We start from the raw sequence: 25,241 nt of genomic DNA, 5'->3' as shown, positions 1-25,241 counted from the left end.
AATGACTTCACTTAACCATCTTGAGTTGGTTTTAATGTTTATATTTAGTGATAATGCTCATGTTGGGAAACTTCAGTGTAGAGTGCCAGTAATCTTTGCTTCAGGTATCCTTTTTGGAAAAGCAAGTTCTGAGTTTATATATATGCTATTTTTGATTTAAAAATAGACAATCTTTCAAATCTGAAGGATAACCTTCAGAAAACCTTTTTTTTTTTCATTGAAATTTGGTAGGCCTGATTAATAAACCAGTAAGCCCTTATTAAGCTACTGCTGTGTGCCAGTTATGGTGCTAAGTTCTGGGTAATACAAAAGCAGAAAAGGAAGAAAGAACCTTATCCTCATGATATCTTTCTGATGAAACAACAATATAGGTATATTTGTACACATTAAATATAAAGATTTTGTTTTTGTTTGGTTTTTTGAGGATTGGGATTGGAGATTGGGACATGCTCCCTTAGAAGGGAACATTTGCCCTGAGTTTTGAGGGAAACAAGGGAATCTGAGACCGATTCCAGTACAGTGAGGAGATCTAAAGGTCTCCTAAGTTAAGGTGACAATATGGCACTCCTCTATTATTTTCCAGAATGACTTAAAGGTTAAGTAATCTCATTAAGACTAACAAATGTAGGGCTAATACAGGACTCCAGGAACCAGGTAAAGGCAAACAGGTTCCCAGGATGGGTCAATAAAACATGTCTTGGGTAAATCTTCTTTAGGAATTCTGGGAAGTTCATTATATAAGTTTATAGAAGTTACTGGGGAGGGAAGAGCATAAAAGAATTAGGGAGAGGTCATCTAGTACAACGCATTCAAATTTATAGTTGAAATACGGAAGCCCAGGGTGGTTAAATCGTTGCCAAGGAGGGAGAGAAAATGTTATTTCTCATCTTTAGTTTTTGAGAAACCTGATTTAATACATATAAAAGTCCCCGTATGTATTAGAGGGACAGCTGGGTGGCGCCATAGTGCATAGAGCTCTGGCCTGGAATCAGGAAGGCTCATCTTCAAAGCTGGACTCAAACACTCACTTACTGTATGACCCTGGCAAGTCACTTCACCCTGTCTGCCTCAGTTTTCTCATCTGTAAAATGAGCTGGAGAAGATAGTGGCCAACCACTCCGGCGTCTCTGCCAAGAAAGTCCCAAATGGGGTCACAGAGTTGGACTTGGCTGAAACAACTCAGCAACAACCAGATCTGCGACAACAGCAACAAGAATTCAGTGGACTTAGGCAAAGGCTTTGGAGTTCCGGGATTTTGTTATCCAAACCTCTTAATTATTTGAATTATGACACAAGCAAATAATGTACTTTCTGCTGTCTTACCATGTTGGAATAATTTAGACAGGGCAGGAAAAGAAATACCAAAAAATATAATTATTAACATTAACATAATTGTAAAGTGGTTTTTGTGTATAGACTAGATCCTTGTGTGTGACTGAATTTAAAATTTTCCCTTTGTGTATATTTTAATAGGTTATTAAAAGCTGACCAGCCCTTCCCAGGTGGAATTTATACTTGGCTGCTGTGAGAATTGAACCTTACTGCATGATTCTGGATGATGTCAGAACAGGACTTGGCCGATGTGGTCCAGATTGCCGTGGAAGACTTGAACCCTGATCACCCAGGTACAGTAGGTATGGGAACAGAATATGAAGTATTAAAAAATGCAGTGTAAAGAAGACTTGTATTTGTCCTTCTTTTTCTTCCAAGTTCCCGTTCCCTCCACTCCAGTGACCACATACATGCTAATGATTTTCCTAGTAACATGAAATTTCAATTCTTTAGTGATCTGTGATTTCATTGGAGTTTATAATCTCTTCAGCAACTTGGATCACAATCTCTCCATGACTTAATTGATAGTCTTTAAAAAAATTTGTTTTGCCTCCTAAATCTGCCTTGTAGCCCTCTCATTGAGAACACTCCAAAAAGAAAACCATTACAACATGAAAAGTTAATCAAAACAAATTTCTACATTGACCACGGTCAAGTTCTACACTCATCTCAATTCTCTATCAAGAAGTGGGTAGCATCTTCATCATTAGTCCTCTGGAATTATGGTTGGTCAGTATTCTGATAAAATCCTTCCTTCCATCACTTTCGTTAACATAATTTGTTCATTCATGCCCTAATTTGCAAATTTGCCCTCAGATTCTGGTTTTTTGTTTTCCTTAAAAAATGCTCATAGATGGTCTTCTAGAATTTGTCATGGGCACAGCTGTAATTTGTAATCCTACCTACCAGGAAAGCCAAGAGTGTCTGATCTTTGGAATTTGGTGGTCTGAACTGCAGGGGGCTCTGCCAGTCAGATGTCTGCATAAAATTCAGGGTTAACAATGAACATTTACAGTCTTTTTAACTTGATAAATTTTCTCCAGAGCTTGTACTTTCCAGGTGAAGCACCAGAATAGGACTATGGTGGGTGTGATGCTCAGTGACACAGTTTGTTCTGAGCATTTGATTAACTGGTTCTTCTAAGTAAAAGCCATAGAATAAAGTGCCATATCCTAGGTGCTATGAATATGACAGTTGTTTATCTTTCTGTAGCCTTAATATATGTTTTTTAAAATGATCATTTGAAGAAATTTAACTTTCCTTTCTTACCTCTGCTTTTCTTTCTTGGTCCTTGGCTATTCCATTCTGCCCCCTCCTCCCCCCCCCCCCACACCCTTCAATGTTTTTATTTAAAATTGAATCAATTAAATTTGGGAAACTTGGGGTTTTAAATAAAAAAAAAAGTTTTCTCTTTTAAAATATACAAGATAGGGTTTTTTAGAGCTCCATTTCTGCACAGTATAATGTGTTTTTTGAATTGATTCTTTTATACTAGTAGAAAATTTTTATTGGGACAATAGTATTTAAATATAATAGTACAAATAATTTTGGAATCAAATGAGAGAAGACATAAGCAATCACAAGGAAATGTATTGAGTTGTTACCCCTTTAATAATTATATTCCTTATTGTATCTTTCTTGTTTTGTTTCAGATAGCTTTTTATAGGAAAAAATGAAAAAAAAATCCTCTTAAAGTATTTATTAATTGATTATTGATTACATATTTGAAATTTTAAAAGTTTTAGATTAATAATAACTTTGTTACAAAAGCATGCAATATGAAATACTACCTGAGAAAAATATTCTAGTTTTAAGTTATGAGCATTTATATAATTATCTAAATTCTAACAGTATGTTCATCCAAATGATTTTATCTGCCAGTCACAGTAGCTATTAATGTTTTTCTTTTCTTTTCTTTTCTTTTCTTTTCTCTTCTCTTCTTCTCTTCTCTTCTCTTCTCTTCTCTTCTCTCTTCTCTTCTCTCTTCTCTTCTCTTCTCTTCTCTTCTCTTCTCTTCTCTTCTCTTCTCTTCTCTTCTTTCTCTTCTTTTCTCCTTTCCTCCCTCCCTCCCTTCTTTTCCTCCCTCCCTCCTTTCCTCTCTCCTTTCCTCACTTCCTCCCTCCCTCCCTTCTTTCCTTCCTCCCTCCTTTCCTCTCTCCCTCCCTCCTTTCCTCTCTCCCTCCCTCCCTCCCTTCCTCCCTCATTCCCTCCCTTCCTTCCTTTTTCTTTGTTTCTTCTTTCTTCTTTCTTCTTCTTTTTTTTTTTTCCACCTGAGGCAATTGGGGTTAAGTGATTTGCTTAGGGTCACACAGCTAGGAAGTGTTAAGTATCTGAGACCATATCTGAACTCAGATCTTTCTGACTTCAGGGTTGGTGCTCTATCCACTGTGTCACCTAGCTGCCCCAATAATGCTTTTCAATATTAATTTGCAGCCTCAATTTTTCCAGTATTGTCATTTCCTTGATAGTCCCAGATGGATGGACTAGAATTATGTTTCAAATAGAATTCAAAGTGTAAATTCTGTGGTGCATTGATCTGGACGCTGAGCAAGCTGTTTATTTTATTGTTTGTATCCATAATCCATCAATAGGCACTTATTGAGCACTTGCTATCTGCCAAGTGTTGGAGATACAAATACAAAGAATGAAGCAATTCTGGCTTGCAATGACCTTATCTTCCAATGACAGATACACATATAAAAACACATACAGCATAAATGTAAAGTTAATAAATTCTAATATATTCAAAACAGGTAAATATAATGGTATGCGGAATGGGGAGGGTACTAGTACTTGGGAGGAATCTTCATGAAGAAGATGGTGACTGAACAGTGTCTTAAAGGAAGAGAAATACTCTCTGAAATGTCTTCTAGCACTGATGAAAAAGTCACATAGGACTGGTGTGTCTTGTGTAATAGAGAGAAGGTTGATGATAGAGCATGTTAAAAGGGCTTGTGCCCCTTGAGACTATAAGAATAGGTTGGAGCCTGATTGGGCCAGGTTTTCAAAGCTAAATAGAGGAGTTTGTAGATTATACTAGAGAAGACAGGAAGCACTGGAGTTGGGCGAGTAGGGGAACCATTTGTGTTCACTAACTCTTCCTTTGCAGGTGCCTTTTTGTGTTGCTTTGAAACTAAGTATCTGTGTACAAAAACTCTTTGATTAGGATTAACATTGAGGTTCCCAGAGATGTTTTTTTTTTTTTTTTTGGTGTGTACTTGAAATTGAAACAGTTAGACCACAAGTTCTGAAAATTCACTTGGGTAGAGATTCAGAAAGAAAGTTTAACCTTGTAATGAGTAAAAGATATATTTTGCCTTTAACAGCAATAGTAACAAAAAATAGCAGTGATCTTAGAATCATACATTTAGAGCAGAATTTGAATCCCAGACCTTTGGCTCCAGGACCAGGGTTTATTTTGTTCAATCTCTTCCTCCTGTAGAAATGATTTTCTGTACAATTCATTTGCCAGGTAGCCATTTGATACTTTGGCCACTCATACCTTGGTCCTGTGTAGACAAGGAAATCTCCTATTGTGTGTTTTGTTTGTCTCGTCTATGGGGACAGATTTTAGGCCCTTCCAGAGGAGGGCCTGGACCTCTCACTTTGTCCTGCGTGCTGTCTCCTTTGGTGTCTTGCCTATAGAAGGCATTTAGTAAGTATTTGTTGATTTAATAACCACTCTTGCAACATTTATTAAAGGCTTAATTTAGGAGAGTTGATTTATTATTTTATTTTTATGTTTTATTCAGAGTTGGTAGTTGTTTTCCCCAGCAGACAATTTAAAACAGAGATAGGCCTGTCACCACCAAGTGAAAGAAAGCAATGGAGTTTGTACTATTCATGCTAAAGCCTAAGAGTGTTGGCTTCTAGTTGGTCCAGATATTCGGAGTGAAGAAGGCCAACTACTTTTGGGGTTCTGTGTTCATTTCTGAGTAGTGCCTTTTAGAACAGTCATTGACAAGGGAGAACTGGTTGCATGATGACTCAGAAACATGGCCTAAGTAGATTAGTTGAAGGAACCTGGAGTAGGTGATTGCGGGGAGGAGGATGGAATAACTGCTTTGCCAAGGACAGTGAAAAGAGAACAGATCCTGGAATCAGTGGGCCTGGATGGGAATCCCATCTCTGACACTTCCTACTTGGGTGACTTTGGGTGTATTACCCTCATCCACACACACGTGTGCACACACACACATACACACACACAGAGTCTCCCAGGTTTGTAATCTGGGTGTTAGTCTAACTCATTCTACATTCTTTTCATTTGCTAAATCTTGCTGTTTTTGCTTCTATATCTCTTACGTTGAACCCTTTTTCCCTATCCACAGCTGCCCTTTAGCTCTCATCACCTGTCATTTAGAATCACTGCCACAACCTCTTAATTGATTTCACTTACTAAGGTCTGTCTTCCCTCCTGTCTGTCCTTGCACAGTTGCCAAAGGAATTTTCCTCAAGTCTAGATCCTTAGATTCATTCCTCTATGTTATTAAACTAACTCCAGTGATTTCCTGTTGCTTTTAGGGTAAACTCTTCTGTTTAAATACAGTGAATAGAGTGGGCCTGGAGTCAGGAAGAACTGAGTTTAAATCCAGCCTCAGAAACATACTAGCTATGTGATCCTGTGCAGGAAACTTAACCTCTGTCTGTATCTACCTCCCAGAGTCTGAAATGAGATAATATTTATAAATTGTTTGGCCCAGTGCCTGGGTCATAGTAGGTGCTATATAAATGCTTGTTTCTTTTTTTTTTCTTCCTTTCTCTCCCTCCCTCTCTGCCTCCTTCTTTCCTTCCCTCTCTCTTCGCATCCCTTCCTTCTTTTCTTTTTAAAACCCTTTAGTACCTGATCCCAATCTATGTTTCTAACCTCATTATATATTATTCTCCCTCCTGTGCCATGTAATCTAGCCAAGCTGGCCTTCTCTCTTTCTCACATATGTTATTCCATCTCTTCTTTATGTGCCTTTGCCCTGGCTCTGTACCCTGCCCGGGCACATGCTCTCTCTTTTTGCCTGCCTCACAGGACCCCTTTCTTCCTTCAACATGTAGCTTAACCTTGATTTCTGGGAAAACCCTGGAGCATATTGAAGTGATATGGTGATTTATTGATGTGGTCAGACTTGATCTTGAGGAAGATCATTTGACAACCGAGTGGAGGGTAGACTGGAATGGAAAGAGACCTGAGGCAGGGAGGGCAACCTCTGGCAGTAATCCAGGTGAGCAGCATGGAGGTAGTGTTAGAGAAGAGGAGGGTTTAGGCTATGAGTCTGGATGAGGATCTGAGAAGAAGCAGTCAGAAAGGAAGAGACTCATGAGAAAGCAGTGCCCCCCAAACCTTGAGTGAAGAGACTGGAACACTTTCATGCATTTCTGATGAAAAGACTCAGAAAGGAGAAGGAACTTTCAAATGACAAGAATCAAGAAAAATCTGAAAGGATAAATTTGTGAGGAGGCCATAACATATAACCAGTAAGGAACTTGAGAACAGTAAATGAATTGTGTGAAATGATGAGGAAATAGGCTGGTCATATAATGAGAGGGAGAGGTGACAAGAACATGGTCAGCCTGCTGAGGATGTTGGGTGGGCCATGGTGTGGGCTGGGGTCATTCAGCATGGGCAGTTTTGACAAGGGACTGATTTGCTCTTTTAGAGGGAGCTTTAGGGTTGTTGAGATGATGGCTCCATAGTCTATTACTCTTTTCTTTGAATCATTACTGGCTCTTCCTCTTCATCTCAAGATAGCCATCTCCATGTAACAGATACATGTTACACTGCTGAAAATGGAGGCCTCGTTGGACAGCTCTCCAATTCTTATTATAGTTGTAGTGTGTCCTAGGGCAAATATGTGAATCTCAGTGATTGTACTGTGTTTAATACCGTTAATGTTTTTAAAAAAGTGGATGTGGTGATGGTGTTTATGTTTCATTCTCACTTAGTGTGACATGCACAGGGCACATGAAATGCCAGAGGCCAAACTGTAAATTTGGCTCAGATTGGAACTGGGCTGGCCAAAAATCTTGGGGACCAATGGTTTGTTTTTTATATGACAAAGCTGTCTGAAAATGATGTAGTTACTGATGACCTGCAATATCTAGTACTTTGAAATTTGCTAAGGTTTTGTCATTTGTTTTGAAATGAAAATTTTCAGATCAAAGCCAGAAGTCTGTGTGATACTTACTTTTAGTAGGGGAGGAAGCTGAATCTCACAATGCTCGAGTGACTTTCCTTCTGTCATACATCTAGTGTCAGAAGCAGTGAATGCAGATCTCTAGTGCTTGTCCCACTTTAACTTTTAGACATTATTGCTGTTGTTTTCTGAATGCATTATTTTTTGATTGATTGATTAATATCTATTAAAATAGAGAATATTCTCTAATCTATAACATAATTCCATGAACTCTAATTTAGAGGTCAATTTAACTTGGAAATAAGCATTTCTGTACACATCAGATCCCACTATAGACATCTCGGTAGTAGAACACACAACAATAGTTGCTAAGAAAATTTAATAATGGAAAAAAAATTCATCAAGAGATCTCGGTAAGAAAACACCCCCAATCAGCTCAGATCTCCACCTGCTCTGTACCATCTACAACTTCCTGGGGCACCTATGGTAGGTAGGTCTCTTACTCAGGGTCAAAGTCAGCCAGTGTGTGTCTGAAGTGCATTCCAGGATGGTGGCCTTTAGATTTCTTTTTTTAATAATAGAAAGAGGTGATTCTACAGTGAAAGACAATAATATTGTCATTCAGCTTGGAAGTTTTGCAGTTTGATCAGTAGAGTAATTTAATAGCTAGGATGATGAACTGAGGGTCAGGATTACAGGAATTTAGGTCTGTCTTCTGTGATTTAGTCATTACCACTCTCGACAAATCATTTATCTAGTATGTAAATTAAAAAATATATCCTAGGAACATTTTAAGAATAAATATAAGGATTCAACTAGCACACACACACACACTCTCTCTCTCTTTCTCTTTTTCTCTCTCTCTCTCTCTTTTTCTGTCTCTCTCTTCCCCCTTCTTATTCTTTTTCTTTTTTCCCCTCTTCTCTCTGTTCTTTCACTGTGTCTCAATTTCTTGCATAACAGGGCTTTGTTTCCTAAAATATCTCTCCATCTACCTATCTCCTTGTGCATGTGTATTTATATATGTAATACAAATTTGTCTCTCTCTCTCTCTCTCTCTCTCTGTCTCTCTGTCTCTGTCTCTCTCTCTCTCTCTCTCTCTCTCTCTCTCACACACACACACACACACACACACACACACACACACACACATCCTCCAGGATGAAAGAGTATCAATTTGTTCCTTTTGCCTTTTTTGATTTTCAGTTGTGTTAGAGAATCATGAAGTCACAGATGAAGAAGTAGAGCCTCCTTTGAAACGCCAGCGAATAGAAATCAACTGCCAGGATCCCTCAATAAAGGTAAGTTGTATAATTGTGTTCAATCTCAATTTAGTTGTACAGAAAACATTTCTTTTGGGAAATGAATGAAAAAACTCTAAATCAATGACTTTTATTCTGTCCAAATTGCTGGCTTACCTTCCACCTCACACCTCCCTTCTAGTTTGCTTATGATGATGATTGGGCAGAATAGGTTGACTTATCATTTGGTTGAGTTATGGTGAAAGCAAAGTAAAGCATGTATCCCCTCCTGAGAGGTTTACTCACCTCATTCAGGTCTCTTAACTTTTCCTGTTATTGTTAGTGATTCATGTCTGGATCCTTGAAGTTACTTATTTAACTCTCTGGCTTGTGGCGTTAGATGCAGTCCCTCCACCTGCAAAACAAGACTTTGCTTCATATTTTATGTGTGTGCTCCAGATGCTTTGTTTAGCACTGTGTGTGTGTGTGTGTGTGTGTGTGTGTGTGTGTGTGTGTGTAACTCTGAGTATAGAAAGTAGAAAAAACTTGGGAAGTTAAATAAGATAAACACAATATCCGGGGAGTAGCAAACCAACCTTAAGTGGCAAACACAGGTCCCTCTGAGTGGTCATGCTTTTACATAAGTAGTCTGATGGGTACAGTGATATAGGTGGCTTCCCCGAATGTTAGTGGCCAGTCACGCAAGGATCACTTTAATTTCTGTTACTTAAAGTAGTCCTGAATTCACTTAGATTTCTATTGTTCTGGTGGTTTAAAAAAACCCCAAAAAACATGTTGTATAGTACTTGAAATGGTTGTTATTTGTAGATTTCATATTATTAATCATAAGCAAGAAATAGTAGTGACTAGGTAGGAAACCTGGATTCATACCCTGCTGCTTGCTTGCTGCCTTAGTAGTTCTGAATGAAGTGATTCCCCTTCCTACACTTTAATTTCTCAGTCTTGAAAAAAGATGGTTGGTTGAAATTATTTCAGTAGTCCGTTCCAGGTCTAAATCTTATGGTCTATACAAGGTTTCCCTGGCAATTGAAGGGGGAGAACACACAAGATAATTGAAAAACTGAACTAGCTTAGAATATTCAGGTTACAGTACCTGACTTTTTAGAATGAGGTTTACATTTGGGATCATATTTATATTTTTTGTCTATTTGTGCCTTTGGTTTGGATTAGATAAGATTGCCTCCTGATGTAATGTAGAGTATCTTTTGAAGAGGAGAGATGGCTAGATCTTGCCGTCACATATTTTTAGAGCCCAGATAGAAGATGCAACATCTTCTTAAACTTTTCCTACTTGTGACCCCTTTTTGCTCAAGAAATTTTTATGTTACTCCAGGTATATAGGTGTATAAAATAAGTATACAAATCAAACATTTACTAATAATAAGTCATACTTTCACAGCTCCCACATTCATTTATGAGAACACCATATGGGATTATGTACCACAGTTTAAGAAGCTAGATTATAGATGGCAAGGGGCCACAGATGCTCCTGGGTTTGGGTAACATTGCACCTCAGCTGGACATTACAGAGCCTTCTGTATGAGAGCCATCACGGTGCAGTAAAGCTTAGTCCAACAGCCCTCCCAGGAAAAGAACCAGGTGCATGGAGACTATGTATTGTCCACATTGGTACACAGCTGGCTAGACAGTTCGTTGGGCTGGTGCTGCAGCAGCATGTATTTTGGATAAATATTGAAAGCAGACACTGAACTGGGCACAGAATTGAATAGGAGGAAGCTGACAGTCTGGATTGCACAGCAGTTTCCACTACCTCAAGGTTCTCCCTGAAAAAAAAAAGAAAAAGAAAAACCCTTGTTTGTGCTATATGGTTGTGAATCATGGAACTTGTAAAAAATCAAAATTTCAAGTAATAATAATAATTGTTACAATCTAGCATTATTATAGCTCTTTAAGGTTTTTAAAATACTTTCCAAATATGATCTCACTTTATCTTCCCTTGACATAGATGCTTTTGTTAGCTCCATTTTACAGATCTAGACATTGAGAAGTGAGAACAAATGAGACAAGTGAGAAGTTAAGTGGCTTGCTCAGGTCACACAGCTAGTAAATGTCTGAAGCCATGTTTGAACTCATGTCTCCTTGACTCCAGAACCAGCATCCTCTCTATCGTCTATTTTCTCTAGCTTACCCAGAAGGCAAGAGGGAGACACGCAAATAGACTGCCCCATATTTTAAATAATGGCTTACTTATAAGAATCTGTAAAAGACATCATATAAAGGAGAGATGATGAAATTTCTATAAGACCATCCCTGGCAATGGTCACTTAGGAAACCATCCACACAATTTGGTTTAGTGGTGGGACAGATACTTGATAAACTAATCTGTGTATAAAAATGATAAATTTATGTTTATCTTCCTTGACTCTTTTCTAACAAGTAGAAAAATTGCCAAAAAGACTTGAATTAAGAGAATAAGACAAGACATTCAAATATTCCAATCTAATAGTAGCCAATCAGCTACACTTTTTTGTTCAGCCATTTCTAACTCTTTGTGTGACCCTATTTGGGGTTTTCTTGGCAGAGATACTAGAAAGGTTTGCCATTTCCTTCTCTAGCTCACTGATGAGGGAACTGAGGCAGACAGAATGAAGTGACGCACTCAAACCACACAGCTAATAATATGAGGGCCAATTTGAACTCAGGAAGATGAATCTTTGTTACTCCAGGTCCAGTGTACCATCCACTCTGCCACTCAACATCCCTGATAACTGAGAATTTTATTGAGTATTTATTTTGCAAAGCTTATTTTAAATAATAGGCAGGAAATGAGTCATTCTCCCTGTGACTTTCTGGGCCTAGCTTATGATATTCGGAAAGGACTCTGGTTTGTGTAGTTTTTGTAGTATCTGAAGATACTTATCCATTTATCACTATGAGTTCCCAAAATGTATAGCACTATAATATTTTTTAGTGATTGGCTAATGGCAATTATGTTTTGTTAAATTATAAGTACCATTTGTACTCATTAGTACACTTGCTAATTTGGTAAAACTAAGTAGTACTTTAAGTGGAAATTTGATTAAATCTCATAGTTGACCTTATATTTACTTGTTCTATTAGTTCTGGTTTCTGAGAGGAGAGTAATTGATACTCAAGCTAAAGCCAAATTTGAAAAGTAAGCCCACTAGATGGCAGACTTGCCATTAAAAAACACCAATATTTCCATCCCCAGAAAACCAGGGTAGGTGCAGTTTTCAGTGATCAGATGTGTAGTTCCATGTATCTTTTCTGAAATGTCCTTGTTCATTTTGAGTTAGCTGTCTGGAGCACATGCTGAAAGTGACAGTCAGTAGGAGTTCAGTGGAAATAAGATGATGCTGATTAATGTATTAATATATTAGAGTTGTTAGGTATTTTCTTTTGTTTATACTTAGAAAAGTAAGAATGTGCTGAGGTCATCATTTAAAAGTCTAATTTCATAGACAGTTAAAACCAATATTGACAAGTTGTGCTAAATCTTATTTAATAAGGACTTGAATAGACGTGCTTAGGTGCTTTTGGATTATATGGCAAGAACAAGACTGTTCTGTGTGGATTCATTGTACTTTTGGATATCTGAGAATGATGGGTTCTGTGAAGGTTATCAAAGTGCCCTTTATAATTGTTTATGGTAGCTTTGCCTTGCATGAATAGACACTTAATACACATTTGTTTTGTGAGTGTGTACATTTTCCTTCAACATCAATTCACCATTTAAAAAACCTTTTATGTTTTTTCCCCCCCCTCATTTTCAGTCATTCCTGTATTCCATTAATCAGACAATATGCCTACGATTGGATAGCATTGAGGCCAAACTGCAAGCCTTGGAAGCCACGTGCAAATCGTTAGAAGAAAAACTGGACCTGGTCATGAATAAACAGCATAGTCCCATCCAGGTGCCAATGGTGGCTGGCTCTCCCCTTGGCGCCACGCAGACGTGCAATAAAGTGAGATGGTAAGGAGCCTCGGAGAAGCTGCGGCTTCTAAAGGCATTTTCTATGTCCTTTTTTTTTATTCTCCTGGAAAAGCTTTCTCTGTCTCTCTCTCTCTCTCTCTCTCTCTCTCTGGGATATTTCTAATATCTTTCATAATATCAGCCCTCTGGTCCCCTATAGATTGAACTTGAAGGTTCTGGCCTCTCCAGCTTTGTGGTACTGATGTGAATTATAAAAAGAGAGCCCGTATTTATGATCTTGAGTTACCCATATGTGCACACAGCTTGAGGGCATTCTCATCCATATTTCCTTTTGACCTAAACCAAACTTGATAAATCTTGGCTTTGGAAAACATGTGCTAAACCTAGGAGATGGGTGTTTGTTCTTTCCCTTGTTTTTTTTTTTTTTTTCAGTGAAAATACAGCTAGCTTTGTCCTTATGTATTTTTTTCCCCACATAGATTGCATCTTTTTCATCTCATTTTATCAAAATTGCAATGAAGTTTCCAATTTTTCAGAGCCTCTTATTTTCATATCTGTTTTAACAAAAAGGAAATATGGAGCTGATTTAATCAGGGCATAAAGAATGATGACAGGTGGAAGGGATGGTTTGTGTATAAATTAAACCCTTAACTTTGCCAACAGCTTTATAAACCATGCAAATTGAAAAGGTTCCATGTAAAGTCTTTGACCTAGTAAGAGCCCTAAGAATATATGACACTGTCTGATAGACCTTTATCAAGGAAACTCAGAGACTTGGGTTTTCCTTTCTCAGATGGAGGTGGCCCTTCTCACTCAACCTATTTTGCCCCTCTTCTGCTTTCTCCTCAGCTACCCATAAAGAAGGAAAGGTATCCTTTCTCCTCTTGTCTTCTTGACCTGAACTTCAGCATGATTTTACTGGGAGAACTCCCTTACCAGGTCTGCCGAGGGCTGCCTCTATGTCCAGGACTTGTGTCCTCCTTGTTTCTGAGGCTTTGGTGGGCAGCAGTGGTGTGGTGTATTCACTCTCCCTTGGCCTCAGCAGCCTCATCCTAACCCCACAGGGAACAGGGAAACATCCGCTATCAACATCCCATAGTCCTCGTACTTTAGAATGATGGTAGCAACTGTGAGGGAAGGACAGTGTAACTTGAATGCCTGCCTGGGAGAAATGGATCAGGGTTTGAGGGGAGAGACCTGGGCTGCAATGGTCATCTCAGAAGCTTCCATAATAGAGTTCAATGGTATGGACTTCTCATTTTGCATTAGAGCACATTCCCTGTGTTTTCCTGGGCCTATGGATAGCTTGAAAGCCTTAGAGATACTGCAAGTATGGTCAAAATGTTGGAAATGTAGGCTTTTATTATATGTTTGAAATCACTGGTCTAGATCACAAAACATTGTTTGAAATAGGATAATGCTGGCTTCCTGGGTGAGATGTTAATACAATAATACAATAAATATCAATTCAGACTCCATCCAGTCTAATTTGTGATCAGTTAAGCTGTTTCTGATGAAAGTGTATTTCTGTATGTGTTATTTGTGGTTAAAAAAAAAAGCCATGCATAAAACAAATTGGTGATATAAAGGAAACTTTGTACCTCCTGAAAATTGGTTACATATTCTTGACTCTGCAGTTATATCATTGTAGAGAAAACCTCCTAATTCTAAGTAACTAATTTCATTTATTGAGGTAGGTACAGTGACAGCATAGTAGTACTTGTTACCAAGAGGTCTCTGACTAGTTTTGATTGAGTGATTGATTCATCCCTCCAATATTTGATTGAGTAGCTACTCAGTTGGGTGAGGTTTTGATATTTATATGAGATTAGCAGCATGCAAAGAATGAGACATAATTTTTACTATTGTATAATTTAAAGTTAAGTAGGGGAGATGAGATCTATTTTTCTGAGGATTTAAATCCTACATAAATTGCTTTATAATCTTTATTAATGAAATGATAATATATATAATGATATATATTAATGAAATATCTATATCTTTAAAAAAAACTTGAATTTATAGCCTTTTTTTTTTTTGGGCTATAATTTAGTGAATACAACTTGGATTTTGCAAGATATGTAAGGATTATATATTCAGCTCCATTGTAAAGGAACCCTCAGTCATCCCAAGTCCCCTTTACTCAGATGACATGTTTCTGACATGTGCTTTGTGTCTAGGATACAGATTGGACCTGGGATTTCCATGATGCAGGGAACTCCCTCAAGCAGCATATGTCAGCACCTTCTCTGCAGGTGATAGGGATTAGAAGGACAGGTGCTAGAGCAGTTATATGACTTGGCTAGGATCATAGCCACCATGGGTCAGAGATGAAACTTGAACTTGGGTGTTGGTGTAAGGACCTAATGCCAAGGTCTCTAAAGGATCTTACATGCTTAAAAAATTATAACTTTTGTTTTTTTATCATTTTTATTCCCGGATATATCCTTATCCTTTCCTGTACACATTTATCTATCCCTTATAATAACAAATTAAAGAAGAAAACAGTTCAACAAAACTAATCAACATAATCTGTCTTCTACGTACATGTGTAAAACAAGTGTATAGCTATGTATATATGTATATGTGTGTGTACATGCAGGTACTAATAGCTAACGTTTATATAGAACCTACTGTGTTCCAGGTACCAAGCTAAGTGCTGTATAATAAGTTTTTCATTTGATCTTCACAGCAACCCAGGGAGGTAAGCATTATCATTATCTCCATTTTACAGATGATAAAACTGAGGTGGTTAAGTGATTTGCTGAGGGTCACATAGGAAGCAATATTCATTTTCTTCCAGGCCTAGGAACACTCCAAGACAGGAAAAGCTTTGAGCCCCCAAAGCCAAGGAAGTACAGAGAGTCTGCCTGTACCAACACCAATGTCTCTGAGGCAAAGGCTGGAACATGTAGATAAGAGCAGGCCCTCGAAATTCCAGGAAACTCCACCTGCACCCTCTAGCAGGCTGCTTGGAACTCTGTAACACCAGTTCTTGTGCCTCTCTTACTGTGTGTGTGTGTGTGTGTGTGTGTGTGTGCGCGCGCGTGCGCGTGTGTAGTGTGTGTGTGTGTGTTGTATATTGATTGTAACAGTGGATACAGTGCTGGACCTCACATCAGGAACACTCCTGTCTCTGAGTTCAAATCAGGCCTCAGATACTTCGTAGCTATGTGACCCTAGGCAAGTCACTTCAGTTTCTCATCTACAAAGTGAGTTGGAGAAGGAAGTGGCAGACTACTCCAGTATCTTTGCCAAGTAAATCCCAAATCAGGTCAAGTCAGACACAATTGAAAAAGAGATCTGATGTACGAGCTGTGACCCTGCACAAGTCACTTCATCCTATTTACCTCAGTTTCCTTATCTGTAAATTGAGCTAGAGAAGAAAATGGCAAGCCACTTGCTATCTTTCCCCGCAAATCCCCAATGAGGTCACAGAGTGTCAGACATGTCTGATGTGACTCAAGAACAAGTTGTCATATCTCAACTCTGTACTTAAAAGAAACCAGGGATGGGGTAGTAGAAGTAAAAGTCAAGGAAGAAATAAAAATAATTTGTACTTGGATGATTTAAACACAATTAGGAAAATATTATCCAAACCCTTACCTCAGTGTCAGATCTGACATTCTCATCTGCTTAAGTTCTGTAAGTGAGAAAACAAAAATTGTTAATAATTGATCAAAAACTACAAAGAAACAAGTCTGGAGGAGAAATACACAAAGATTCATAGGGAATCTATGAAGAGAATGTTTGGATTAAATAGGAAGATTATAAACATTAAAACCTAGCTGTTTGAGATGGTGCGCACTGTCAGGGAGTGCTCTGAAAAGGGTGAGCCAACCCTGTGGCAGTTAGCGCCCTGTTATTACAGTGTCTGTCGCTGACCTCTGCATCTATACCAGTGTGCTGGCCACTGTGTTCTTCTCAGGGTGGAGAGGGTCAAATACTTAACGGCTGATTGCCTGGGAGCTCCGTCCCATGGGAAATGAAAGATTTAAAATTTTAAGTGTTGGATGAATGAAGTGAAAACTATTGACAACTTCCAATGTAGCCAAAATAACAAGGTCCTTCCATGAATGTTTGTGTTTTAGTTTGAAAATTTATGGCAGCCTTTTTGGAACAGTTGGAAACCCATAAAAATAAAAGACAATATTGCCAATCTTAGCTGGTATTTTGGACCCACATTTTCGGATTCTGTACCTGAAAGAAAATCTTGAAAAAGACATTGTTTGACATTATAATGATACATAGCTTTACTTCTGTAACAGAAACGGGGCAGTTAGATGTGCCTCAAAGTTATAATACGGCTATCTTTTACATATGGAGTTGTTTGTGTGTTGTCTCCATAATTGGATTCTTTGCAGACAGGAGATAAGTTTTTGCCATTCTTTGTGTCCACTTCTTGGCATAGTGCCTGGCACATTTACATCTAGAACATTCTGACTGAATGACCATGTAAATCAGATTCACTCTCCAGTAATGTCTTAGTTCAGATAAAATTAGTTACTCTTAGTTATCTCTTCTTATTATGGCAGATAAACTTTCTCCCAGCAAGTGAATAACAGATTATGAATTACAGTTAATTAGAAGTTTAAAAAAATTTCAGTATAATGTAGACTTTGACTTCTTAAAAATGTATTTTCTAAGATGTTACAAATGATTGACTTTGGAAAATCACACTGACAAATGATGGAAATTCATGATATGATGTGTTTTAGAATAATTTGCTTAAACTTCTTCCTTACATGTGATGATGTCTCCGAATATGTACATTTCATTTTTCAAAACAAGTGACCAATTCTGTATGTGCCCAAACATATGTTTATAATACATGTTTGCATATGTACTTGGGCATTTTTGCATAAATATATTTTTTAGTCATAGATTCTGTGCCACCAGTAAAACTAAATATAGTAAGTTTATTATCCCTAGTTGAATATTCATCCAGCTTTTGCTATGGAAGGATTTCTTAAAGTCACTCACAGGTGTGGTATAAAAAGGTTTATATGATATGTGGCTTGTTGGAGAGCAAGTTGATAGACTATTATTTTTTGGTGGGCATGATATCCAATAACACCAGAATATATTCTCCTTTTCTTTCTCCCTCTTTTCTTCTTTTTTTTCCAAATTCACATGGAATTCCTTTTCTCTCTTTTTTTCAAAGAACTTAGATTATAATTCAGAAACCACGTTTTCTGATTTTATCATTAGGAAAAACAGCATCATATTCTTTATTTAAAAAAATTTTTTGTATAATAGCTTTTTATTTTTCAAAATGTACACAAAGATAGTTTTCAATATTCACTTTTGTAAAATCTTATGTTCCAAACTTTTCTCCCTTCCTTCCCCCATACAGCAAGTAATCCAATATAATATACCATATATAGACATAATATGACATATTATGTCTATATATGGTATATTATATTGCACTAATCTAACGTTTTAAATCCTAAAACATCTGAATGGGTATTTGAGACAACATATAAAAAAGTTTGCAGAAAATAGAAGCTGATTAGCTCTCAACAAAAATGACTCCATTAGTCTTTCATTTTGATATATCATTTGTCAGGGGGGGAAAATCAATTTAACTAATTCTTTATGTTTTCCTAAAAAATGTTATTGCTGTGTTATAAATTATAGCACATTTTATTTAGAATTATTTTCATTTTATTACCATTATTTAAAAAAATTTTATTCCATATAACTTGGATTTATATGAGAAAAATGTTTAGTCTTGGTATCTTTTATGTGAAGCAATATGTCTTAATTGAAAACATCCTGTGACTGGAGCAGAGACCCAATTCTAATACTTTCTAATTGGCAGGATCTTGGCCAGGCAAGTCACTTTGAGGAAACTGATAGTCATCTCATCTGAAAGGTGGAAATAATAGAAAGGAGTGGAGAATCTTCTTTCTGCCAAGGGCCATTTGGATACTTATTACATCATTCTTAAAATTATCAACTTATAGAACTCAAGCAATGGAGCTTTAAGCTCAGAATTGTCTACAATTGCCTTAGTGTATGATTTTGCAGGTCTTATGTGTCTCTCAGGCCAGATATTCCCCATCCATACCTTAAAGTGACTATGAAAGAGTGACATGATTCCCATTTGTTTTTAAATTAAAATGTGACTTATGTGTGCATCATCAGTCAATAATACGTTCGTTGTCAGTTTCCAAAACTGTTAAATTTTAATTTGATACAGTCAACATATCTTAGTATACTTCTCTCCTTCCATAGGGCCCTTAAAGAAACAAAACAAAACAGAAAGTAAACAAGACTATGCAATGATGGTAATTGGATGAAGTCCATAGAGTTGATAATTTCCTAAGAGAAAGGAAATGTGTTTTAATATCTTCTGGAACCAACATTGATCCTTGTGTTTGACTAGAATTCTTTTAGTATTTATATTTAAATATTTACATTTAACCTAGATAAATTATATATTATATAAAAATTGACATACAATATACTTAATAAAGCAAATTATATACATAATTTATATTTATATTAACTTTTTTATCATTATTATAAATAATGAATATTGTTACAGATATTAAATTTCTTCAAATTCTTGTCAGTCCTTACATTAATTTAAAAAAAAACTAAGTTGTGTCTTTAAGCAATATAAAGCATTATTTCAATCATCATTCCATTAATTAGCTCATTGTTTGATAATAAAGTTCCTAAAAATTTTAATCAACAAAGATAAAGTGGTTTGAAAAAAGCATTATTTTGAATTTTGAGGAAAAGACTTGGTCCCAACCACTATGATTAATTCTTTTAGCGATTTTGTGTGATTTTTATTTCTTCATCACAGAAAATTATCATTCTGTCTTCAGGAAGTAGAACTTTTTTTTTTTTGTCCATCCTCTACATTCAGAGCTCTGAAAATGTTTGTTCATTAGCAGACCATACTCAACATAAACAAATCATTCTAATTTATATTCTGTTCATAAATTATATACAAGTTATTTATTGACCGCTAAAGTAGACAACAAACCTAAAATTTAAAAGGTCAATAAAACATAATACAGAGATCTTATAAGATGCAGCAGCTTCACTTATGAAATTATACATTTTTACCAAATTAATTTGTTAGACAAATTCTAAAAACACAAGGACAGTATAGCTTAGCGTAAAGACTACTGAGCTTGGAATCAGCAGCTGTTCTTGAGTCCTGGAGCTGCTATTTTTTAGCTATGTGACCATGGACCTTAGTTTCCTCATATATAAAATGAATGGATTGATTTATATGATCTCTAAAATCCATTCCCAATCCTGGGAAATCATATGAAATAATAAAATTTCAAGTTAATAATTTGAGCACCTCCTCTGTTATTTCATCAAGGAATGGTGCCATTTATGAAGTTGTCTGCCACTTTTCCTGATGAGTGTTTTTGAATTATTTCCAATTCTTCATGAGTCCAATTGGTATTTTCTTGGCAAAGGTACTGAAGGGGTTTGCCATGTCCTTCTCCAGATCACTTTGTAGATGAGGAAACTGAGGCAAACAGAGTTAAGACTTGCCTAGTCACACAGCTCATAAAGGTCTGAGGTCAGACTTGAACTCTGAAACATGAATTTTCTTGACTCCAGGTCTGGTACTTTATCCACTGTGCTACCTAGCTGACCCACATTCTTAATGACCACAGATATGAAAATACTAAATAAAATTATTTAACAGAATACAACAATAAAAAAACTTTACTCATTATCAATATGGTTTTATATAAAGTAGACAAGGTTTAGACCACTGTCATATAATCTAGCAGCATAGCAACATAGTGGTTCCCCCTCCCCCCTCTTTTGAAATTTTGAAAGTAGTCTTTATTAGGTTCAGGGAAATAAATAGTGTCCTTTCTTACATGGGAAAATCCTTGTCCTCCCCTCCTTCTCTCTCTCTCCCCCCCCCCCCCATTCATCTCTATTTCTACATCTGTAAAATATATACAGGAAAGTGAACAATAATGTTTCTTTGATGTGGCACTTTAATCATGCCTGTCATAATGTCTTCAGGTTCTTACTGCGTATTAGATGCTCATGAAATGTTTTCTGAATTTATTCCAACTAGTGTGATGTTACGGCTTATAATTAGCACTCGCTGGTAAGCTGAATTCTCCTATCAGAAAAGGGAATCTGTATTCAAAGGCAACAAGTAGTATGTTATGATTTTGCATGGTGGCAAGTTGAGAATTGATGAACAGGAACGTTTTTTAATGAATTAAAACATTTTAATGATTAGAATATTGTAAAAGTGGAATTGAATGATGAGGAGGGGAAGACAAGGAAGAGAGGAGTGGACTCTTCCCTTCTCCCTCTTCCCTAGGTCTTCAAGTTGGTACTCTTGTTGTAAGGTTTCTTTTTCACTTGTAGGTTGATTTAGGTGACTTGGAGCTTGCCATTTCCAATTTTATGGTTGTGTACAGATGAGTCCTTTGACCAAGGAGTTCTGGGTCTGCTGGTCATTGGTTGACCCAGGATAAGAGCCCACTGGATCCGTGGTGCCTAGCTTCTCTAATATAGTGCTCTGTCCATTGCCCTATGATAGCTAATTCTTTTTCAAATTATTAAGAAAAATAGAAATTAGAATCTGTGGCTTCACAACCAGTAGGAAAATATAGTTTCTTTTTGACTTTTAATTTGTGTTCATGATCTTTACTAGCATTTATTTTATGGCTAGCAAAGGTATGGTAGTTAAAGAGCTAGCCCCCAAACCACAAAGGTCTTGAGTTCAAGTGCTACCTCTGACCCAGCCAGGCCATGTGACCCTGGATGTTAAACTCTCAGTACACCAGTGTCTGAGACTAAAAATTATGATAAGGCTATGTATGAGGAAGAGGATTCCCTGTACCAATGAAACCACAGGTTTAGTCACTATTACTCTTTAGCAGGGTATATTAGGAATTAATGGCTATTTGCTCTAGTTTCAATTTTGTTTATCCCTGGAATGCCCTGGCCCCTCTATTTCATTAAAAAAACTGGAGATCATTCTGAAGTTATTGGTATTCTGTCCTTTAAAAAAACAAAACCAATATTGATATTAGGAATAGACTAAAAATAAACCTTACAAACAACAAAATCCAGAGTTATCTTTTTGAACTTTAGAATTAAATAATATAAATTAAAAAAAAATCCAAGCTTGTATATAAAGAACTATACTTTAAAAAATGACATTCCTACTATGACATGCATTTGAAACAGATTTTGGAAGTCACACAAATACATTTCTGCAATGTATTTATTGCAGAATAAATATATATATAAATATATATTATTTATATTTATATATAAATATAAATGTAATTATTACGGTCAATTACGGACCGTAATACATACTTTTTTTTTTTTTAACACATACATTTTCTTGCTCATGTTTCCAGCTGGTAGTTTTAATTGCTTAATCACCTTTTCAATATCCTTTAGAATATAGATTTCTCTACAAAAGCCTCGAAACCAGGACAAGCATTAGCCAAGAAATACCTTCCCTTTATGATATAGTTCTCACATTAGCTCGAGCTTTGAGAGGATACCCATGTGGGGCTTTTCCCATAGACCAAGTATGTCATATGAAAGAGACTGAAGTTTCCTGGATGGTCTTTGCTGTATTTGGGAACTTGACAAGAAGCATTTTACATCTTTGACTGAAATAATAGAGGGACAACAGCCCTGATAAGCAGTCTGTCAGCATTCTTAACATTAGTGTGAGCTGAATCATTGCAGATTGCTCAGTGAATAGGACATTGCCATCTGAGAAAGTGTTTCAGGAGAGGTATAGACAAAATTAGCTAATTTATGGTGTTATATTAATTTTTGCCAAAAAGTACACAGGAAGATACTTGGTTGAGACAATTGGGCGTTAAATGACTTCCCCAGGAAGTGTTAAGTATTTGAGGCCAAGCTTGAACTTAGCTTCTCTTGACTCCAGGGCCAGTTTAAACATTCAGTCAGCAGAGTCAGTCAATAAGCATTTATATTCTGAGTATTCACATAAGTGAATTTCATTTCATAATTGTTGACTGAATTGTACGTGTTTCTGATGTTGCTGCATCTGACAATGCCTATGACTTTGGTGAAAATGGACTTTTCTGTGTAGTCAGTAGCTGTTGTGGCTGAGAAGTTTCCCAAAGGCATTGGCCACATCCATCCCCTGAATGATGGCTGCAGGGCTCAGCTGGTGACATGGAATGGTGGATGGAGGGCATTTGCTGATACTGGAGTTCTTGACCTTACCTGCCCCTCTGAGGCACTTGATTGGCAGTCAAGAGTTGATGGGGTGGATTTGAGGGAGCCCTTTCTCTGTGGATTACTGTCCTCTATGATGGTGTTGGAAACAGATCCAGTGATCTGGGAGACTCTTTTGTCCCTAGGGCTTTTGGACATTTGGTGTTTGTTTATCATAATTGATTTTAATTAAAAGCTAGCTACATCTGAAATCCTATGCTACTTTTGTGTTAAGCAGCTTACATCATCTTTGTTATTCAGAGTTTGAAAATGGGGTTTTTCTACAGTGGAAATTATTTAGAATAGAAATACCTGGATTTGAAAGATTGACACTCACTAGCTACATAAGCATGGTCAATTGCCTAAGCTGTCATCCTCATTTTCTCCAAGTACCATTATTTTGTTATATTGTGCATGCCTTGATCTTGGTCACTTTGGTGGGTCTCGTGGATGAGACAGTGAATTCAGGCAGTTTTTGCCAAGATTTCCTTGGACTTTTATTATTGACATTCATGAGCATATTCAGGGGTTGGGAATGGTGAGAGTTCTTTTGATGTTCCGAATCATCATAAAGTTAAAGTAGTTAAGATTTTTTTTTTTTTGGTTACATTGGTGAAAATACAATATTAGTGTCTTAAAGAAAATAATTGTTTACTACATTTCATGTACTTGTATCTAAATTGGCAATTCCAATGAACTTCATAGGCAGGTCAGTTGGAGCCTTGAATGTTGAGAAATGAAGGTTTCACCACTCCAGAGACTTTGCTCACTGTGGGTATTTGGAAATTTAAGAAGAGGTCTATTTTTCATTGTGTTATGATTAGTCTTGAACAAATGTGGAATTTTTTTTTTTTTCATTACCTTGATTTTTGGAGTAGGATCTGTTTAAACAAAGGAGGTTTTTTTTCTCTCCTATTTCACGTCATCTTAAGATGAATGTTGTTAGTTAAATTAATGGATGTTATTTTGAAAGTCCTGATGTGTTCATTAAGAAAAAAATTATGTCTTTACTTGGTGACATAATTTGAGCCAAGTTAAATGTTATTTTATATGACCAGTGTCAAAATCGTGCTTCATATACATTTGCTATCCAAGGTTGACAGTCTCTATGTCTAAAATGAGATTATTGTAAATATATAAGTAAAACATTGAAAATGAATATCTTTAAAATTCGTGGACATCCAAAAGTCATCTTTTGTTTACCACTTCTTGAGAAAGAAGAAAGGGTGTGAGACACATGTACAATAATCATTATGATTAATTGTTATTAAATGTTTTAAAAGCACATAGGCTTTGTCTATGAATGCTGATAAGATTATATAGAGAGACAACATGGCAGAGCTGATCAAGTCCTGCTTGTGACACACAATGATTTGGTGACTCTGGGGCAAGTCACGTCACCACTAAAGTACTGCCAGACATTAAAAGACTATATCACTGAAGGTACTAGTTCGCGTTTGTGGAGAGACTCTACTCTTTTTCATTCTTCTGCAATTATTTTATAGTTTCTTTGAATTTTCATCAAATTTCTTTGAATTCTTTTTCATTTACATGTTACTTTCAACTCATAGTTTGTAAATCCCTTGAGGGCAGAGACTTATTTTTAGTTTAGTATCTTGATTAGTCAGCACAGGAGCAGAATATATTGTAGGGATTTGTTGCTTCGAATTTGTGTATCATTCAGATGTAATCACAGGTTTGGTCAGAAATTAAAAAAACAAAAATACATATATAAATATTCTTATCTTCAGGTAAATTTTAGACACAGAAAACTGTTCTGAACACAAGTCTATAAATTATATTCCCAGAATCCTGAAATATCATCATGTTAGTTGGTCTAGGTGATAACAATTTTTATTCTCTTAAATATAATTACTGCTAGGTTTCTCATTTATTATTTCTGGTAGTAACATTTAACACCTCATGAATCATTTTTAATTCATTAAGTTGGAACATTAACCTGTGTTATAAATTAGGTAACTGGATGATGTTACTTTTTATCTTATGCATTTACAGTATCTAAGGAGAAATAGTTAACCTACTTAGATCAACTGTAAATCTAGATAATATTTTTTCCCTTTTCTTCTGGTTTTTGTTTAGATTTTTATATATACTTAGTGTTAATAACTTAAAGTTAATGACTTCTGTGTCTATATCTTGGTTTTTGGTAGAAGGATATAGATAGAAAGGTAAGCAAGGTCATGATTTTTAATATTTGTGTAGGTAGGATTTAAAAAATGTAGTTACAGAAACTTTTGACATGACCCCAAAGATAGCTTGTAGATGATGTATTTGAAGCACAGAGACTTAAAAACCTCTTTAAAATTTTCTAAAAATAATCTGAAGGGAAAAAAAATGCATTTTTGTAAGCCAGTC

At 36.4% G+C, this 25,241-nt stretch overlaps 1 protein-coding gene across 5 annotated transcripts in view; it reads left to right on the top strand.

The window, feature by feature from the left end:
- Positions 1-25,241, top strand: part of BANP (BTG3 associated nuclear protein) — a 244,254-nt gene that overhangs the window by 28,604 nt on the left and 190,409 nt on the right. For 3 of the 5 annotated variants that reach the window (XM_051974821.1, XM_051974822.1, XM_051974824.1), the window contains exons 2-4: positions 1,474-1,634; positions 8,667-8,761; positions 12,478-12,677. In XM_051974821.1, coding sequence (XP_051830781.1) covers positions 1,556-1,634; positions 8,667-8,761; positions 12,478-12,677 — 374 coding nt within the window. In that variant the 5' untranslated portion in view covers positions 1,474-1,555. The remainder of the gene's footprint in view (positions 1-1,473; positions 1,635-8,666; positions 8,762-12,477; positions 12,678-25,241) is intronic. The other 2 variants (XM_051974823.1, XM_051974825.1) reach the window with 1 other exon arrangement.

This window comes from Antechinus flavipes, chromosome 2 (genome assembly GCF_016432865.1).
Source record: "Antechinus flavipes isolate AdamAnt ecotype Samford, QLD, Australia chromosome 2, AdamAnt_v2, whole genome shotgun sequence".
In the NCBI taxonomy this organism is placed as follows: domain Eukaryota; kingdom Metazoa; phylum Chordata; class Mammalia; order Dasyuromorphia; family Dasyuridae; genus Antechinus; species Antechinus flavipes.
The sequence above is the reverse complement of the archived record's forward strand: the minus strand, read 5'-3'. Positions and strand labels throughout refer to the sequence as shown.